General features: G+C 35.0%; 1 protein-coding gene across 1 annotated transcript in view; it reads right to left on the bottom strand.

Moving 5' to 3' along the window:
• Positions 1-5,009, bottom strand: part of mars1 (methionyl-tRNA synthetase 1) — a 38,381-nt gene that overhangs the window by 20,706 nt on the left and 12,666 nt on the right. Inside the window, exons 5-6 of the mRNA XM_016251849.1 lie at positions 2,941-3,016; positions 2,695-2,867 (exon numbers count right to left, since the gene is read on the bottom strand). Of these exons, the coding sequence (XP_016107335.1) occupies positions 2,695-2,867; positions 2,941-3,016 (249 nt within the window). The remainder of the gene's footprint in view (positions 1-2,694; positions 2,868-2,940; positions 3,017-5,009) is intronic.

Raw genomic sequence — 5,009 nt, 5'->3', positions numbered from 1 at the left:
CAGTCATAAGGGTAAATTTTTTGAAATTGAGATGTATACATCATATGAAAGCTGAATAAATCATCTTTCCATTGATGTATGGTTTGTTAGAATCGGACAATATTTGGCTGAGATACAACTATTTGAAAATCTGGAATCTGAGGGTGCAAAAAAATCTAAATATTGAGAATATTATAAAATAACCAAAATAACAAAATAAATAAAGGGAGGAAAAAAAGTGTACCAATTTGAGTGTACCAAAGTGCTGTTCAATTTAATGATAAAATAGCATATAATAGAAACAAAAGAAAATAAATAAAAAACTATACATATTAAATTACATTTCAAATTTATTCATAAAGCAATTTAAAAAACAGTGTACTAAAGTGCTGTACAAATTTATGATAAAATAACAAAAGAAAAAAAAAAAGAAAAACAGAATAGACAATTTTATTACAAATTTATTTATAAGCATTTTAAAAACCAAAGTGTATCAAAGTGCTGTACAATTTTAAGATGATAAAATAATACATAAAAGAAAGGAATTAAAGAAAACAAAAAAAAAACACAAAAAAAAAACTGAAAATGTATTTTTTCAAAAATGTTTAAATACAAACTAAAAGTAAAAAAAAAGTTTTTTATACATCTATATAGCATTTATTAGTATTTATTTCAGTTATATATATAAGTAGATGCCTCATTAGTGACTGTTTCTATGGGCCGCGGGATTCTATGTATGTATATCTATGTCTACTATGCCAGAACACGTACATGCGTCACTCACAGTCCGAAGTTATTACAAACACTCAATAGTGACTGATAGTGACATTCAAGTAGAGGTGTTTTATTAATCTCATTAATTGGCATGTGTAGCTTGAAGCTTTCATTATGTATTTTATCAAATCACATAAGTTTGTAAGAAAGGGTTAGGGTTATAGGTAGGGTTAGGGTTAACCCTAACCCTAGGATTAGGTAGTTAGGTTATAATTAAAATATTTTTAATTATATAATGTACCACATGCTGATCAGAGGGATAGTAAAGTAAAGCGAACGTCTTGAGAACATCACATGAACATGTCACAAACGTCTTGAGAGCATCTCACGAACATCTCACGAACGTCTCACGAACGTCTCACGAATGTCTCACAAACATCTCACGAACATCACACGAACATCTCACGAACATCAGACGATCTTCTCATGAACATCTCACGAACATCACACGAACGTCTCACGAACATCTCACGAACGTCTCACGAACGTCTCACGAACGTCTCACGAACGTCTCACGAACGTCTCACGAACGTCTCACGAACGTCTCACGAACGTCTCACGAACGTCTCACGAACGTCTCACGAACGTCTCACGAACGTCTCACGAACGTCTCACGAACGTCTCACGAACGTCTCACGAACGTCTCACGAACGTCTCACGAACATCTCACGAACGTCTCACGAACATCTCACGAACATCCCACGAACGTCTCACGAACGTGTCACCTACATCTCCCGAACATCACACGATCTTCTCACGAACGTCTCACAAACATCTCAAGAACGTCTCTCGAACGTCCCACGAACGTCCCACGACCGTTTCACAAGCATCACACGAACATCTCACGAACGTCTCACGAACGTCTCACGAACGTCTTACGAACATCTCACGAACGTCTCACGAACATCACACGATCTTCTCACAAACATCTCAAGAACGTCTCTCGAACGTCTCACGAACGTCTCACGATCTTCTCATGAACGTGTCACAAATGTCACACGAACGACTCACGAACATCTCACGAACGTCACACGAACGTCTCACGAACGTCTCAAGAATGTCTCACGAACGTCTCAAGAACGTCCCACGAACGTCCCACGAACGTCCCACGAACGTCACACGAACGTCACACGAACAACGTCTCACGAACGTCACACCAAACTAAATAAATTTGTTCATGCAAAATATATCTTGTTTTTCCTTTTGATTTTTGGGGTGGAATATGAGCTGGACATGTTTGCTAAAACTAAAACAATTATTAAAAAAATTGGTAATTGAAATAAAAATGTATAAATAAAAGTTACAAATATTAGAAGAAAAACTTAAACATAAACAAGTTTATAAAATATGTTCAAGCTGAAGTGCTAAATTTACCAAAACTTGAAAATAAATTAAAATTAAGATGCAAGATATTTAAAAAAAATTAAAAATAAGGTATTTAGACATATTAAACAAAAAATGTGAGCCTGGAGCACAAAAGCAGTGTTGAGTCGCTGGGGTATATTTGTAGCAATAGCCAACAATACATTGTATGGGTCAAAATTATCGATTTTTCTTTTAAGCCAAAAATCATTAGGATATTAAGTAAAGATCATGTTCCATGAAGATATTTTGTACATTTCCTACCGTAAATATATCAAAATTTAATTTTGATTAATAATATGCATTGCTAAGAACTTCATTTGGACAACTTTAAAGGTGATTTAGATTTTTTTGCACCCTCAAGATTCCAGATTTTCAAATAGTTTTCAAAAAGCTTATTTATTTATTTAAAAAATTGACCCTTATGACTGGCTTTTGTGGTCCAGGGTCACAAATAATATGAATAATAATGACAAAAATAACAAAAATTTAAATAAAAACCGAAAATATAAAAATAAAAGCTAATTAAAAAAAATGAAGAATAAATACTAGAATAACACTGGTGGGATTGCTGTGCACCTCAGTGGCATTAGTGGGACTGTCCCGGCGCTGTGTTTGTGTGGCCGGGTGTTTCTGGAGGAAAGTCTTCAGGGCTTCAACACCTTTTCCCTGCAGGACTCTGTTAGCGGCCGCCTGACATGCGGCCAGATCGCCGACACGCTCGAACCAGCCACGCACCGACCGCAGCTCACCTGCAGAGGGAAAGCGCGTCAGATACGAGTCCAGCCGTCTGAGCAGACAAACAGACTGAGATTGAGCTCTTACCGACGTCAAAACTGGAGTCAGACAGGAGAGGATACAGCGCCGCCCACAGGATGACATCTGCAACTGACACGGCCTCCTGAAACACATCAGCTGATGCTTAAGTGTGGTTACTTCATAAAGGTTATTATGTTTTTCATTTAGGACAGTAAACTATGGAAGCCCATAGTTAACAGCCCATTATAGCCCATATTAACTGGATTTTACTGTACATTTCTGCCATATTTTTTGTTAATTTGTTTGTTAATAGAGGGACTCATTTCTTGTACTCTGTAAATATCGGCGTACCACAGGGATCAGTCCTTGGGCCATTATTATTTATTTTATATATTAATAATATTGGGAATATTCTCGCACATTCAAGTTTTAATGTATACGCTGATGATATGGTGATTTACTCCTCTGCATCAACATTGGATCAGGCTACAATATATTTAGTCATCTTCGATCTGATTTTGATGCATTTCAGCATACACGGAGTGATTTAAAACTTGTTTTAAATGCGGAGAAATCTAAACTTATGATGTTTACAAAAAGAAAGTCTGCACTTTCAAACTCATGCTCAATCACTACTCTTCAAGGTTTGGAGATTGAAGTAGTATCCAAGTATAAATACTTGGGATTTTTAATTGATGATTCGCTTTCTTTTGGGCCTCATATTCAGTACCTTGTGAGAAAATTTAAGTCGAAACTGGGCCTTTTGTTTTTTTTGTTAGAGTCAAGTATTGTCTTTCTTTTGCAGCAAAGAAGAGATTGGTAGCAGCTACATTTTTGTCAGTGTTGGCTTATTGTGATATCATATACATGCAGGCACCCAAGCATTGTTTACAGGCGTTTAGGTTTACTTCCTTCATATTTACAGCAGAATATCTTACAAAAAGGTGTAAAGAATTATGGTCTTCGCTCACAAGACTATTATCTTTTAAGCATCCCTAAAGTTCGTACTAATATGAGCAAACGGGCATTTAGTCATGCTGCTGCATTTGATTGGAATCAACTACAAGATAAGTTATGCTTAAAAGAGTTGGTATCACTAAATGATTTTAAATGTATTTTAAAGGATCTAATTGTAGAGTCACCTGATTGTAAATGTTTTGAGTGATTTGTGTATGTTTCTGTGTATGTAAACGAATGTATTTTGTTTTATGTGTAACTAAATGTGCTGCCTATCTTGGCCAGGACCCTCTTGTAAATGAGATTTTAAATCTCAAGAGTTTTTAATTTCCTGGTTAAATAAAGGTGAATAAAAATAAAATATGTACATAGGGTTGGGTACCGAACTCGGTACTTTAAGGGTACCGACCGAATTGCGTCGGTACTACCGAGTACTGATTCACGTTAAAACAATCAGTGCCAAATTTCGGTACCCGAGAACGCATCTGGGCGCATACGCTACAGAGAGAGAAAGAGAGACTCGTGTAATAGTGGTTACATTTCTAGGGCCGTATGGTTTTTGCGAAAACGCGGACGGGATCGCGGAGTCCATTCATAAAAACGTAATTTATTCTATAGCGCGGAATGCCACGGAATTCGTAAATTTTGGACGAATAAATCAAAAGTAGGTCTGCCACTTAATTCGAATCTCGATATGATACGATACGATAAAGGAAATATATTACTCTTGTATTACTTTTGTACAGTATAATGTACATCTTTAAATATTCAATTTTCTATCAAATTTAAATAAAACAATTAAATGATAAAAACAAATATTGCAACCAGATTAATCACTTAATTGTAGAAAAAAATAATACAATTATTAGCCTGTTAAAAAACGTCCATTCATAAAAACGTAATTTATTCTATAGCGCGGAATGCCACGGAATTCGTAAATTTTGGACGAATAAATCAAAAGTAGGTCTGCCACTTAATTCGAATCGCGATATGATATGATACGATAAAGGAAATATATTACTCTTGTATTACTTTTGTACAGTATAATGTACATCTTTAAATATTCAATTTTCTATCAAATTTAAATAAAACAATTAAATGATAAAAACAAATATTGCAACCAGATTAATCACTTAATTGTAGAAAAAAATTATACAATTATTAGCCTATTCAATTTT

Source organism: Sinocyclocheilus grahami, unplaced genomic scaffold (assembly GCF_001515645.1).
Source record: "Sinocyclocheilus grahami isolate Dianchi unplaced genomic scaffold, SAMN03320097.WGS_v1.1 scaffold1073.1, whole genome shotgun sequence".
NCBI lineage: Eukaryota > Metazoa > Chordata > Actinopteri > Cypriniformes > Cyprinidae > Sinocyclocheilus > Sinocyclocheilus grahami.
The sequence above is the reverse complement of the archived record's forward strand: the minus strand, read 5'-3'. Positions and strand labels throughout refer to the sequence as shown.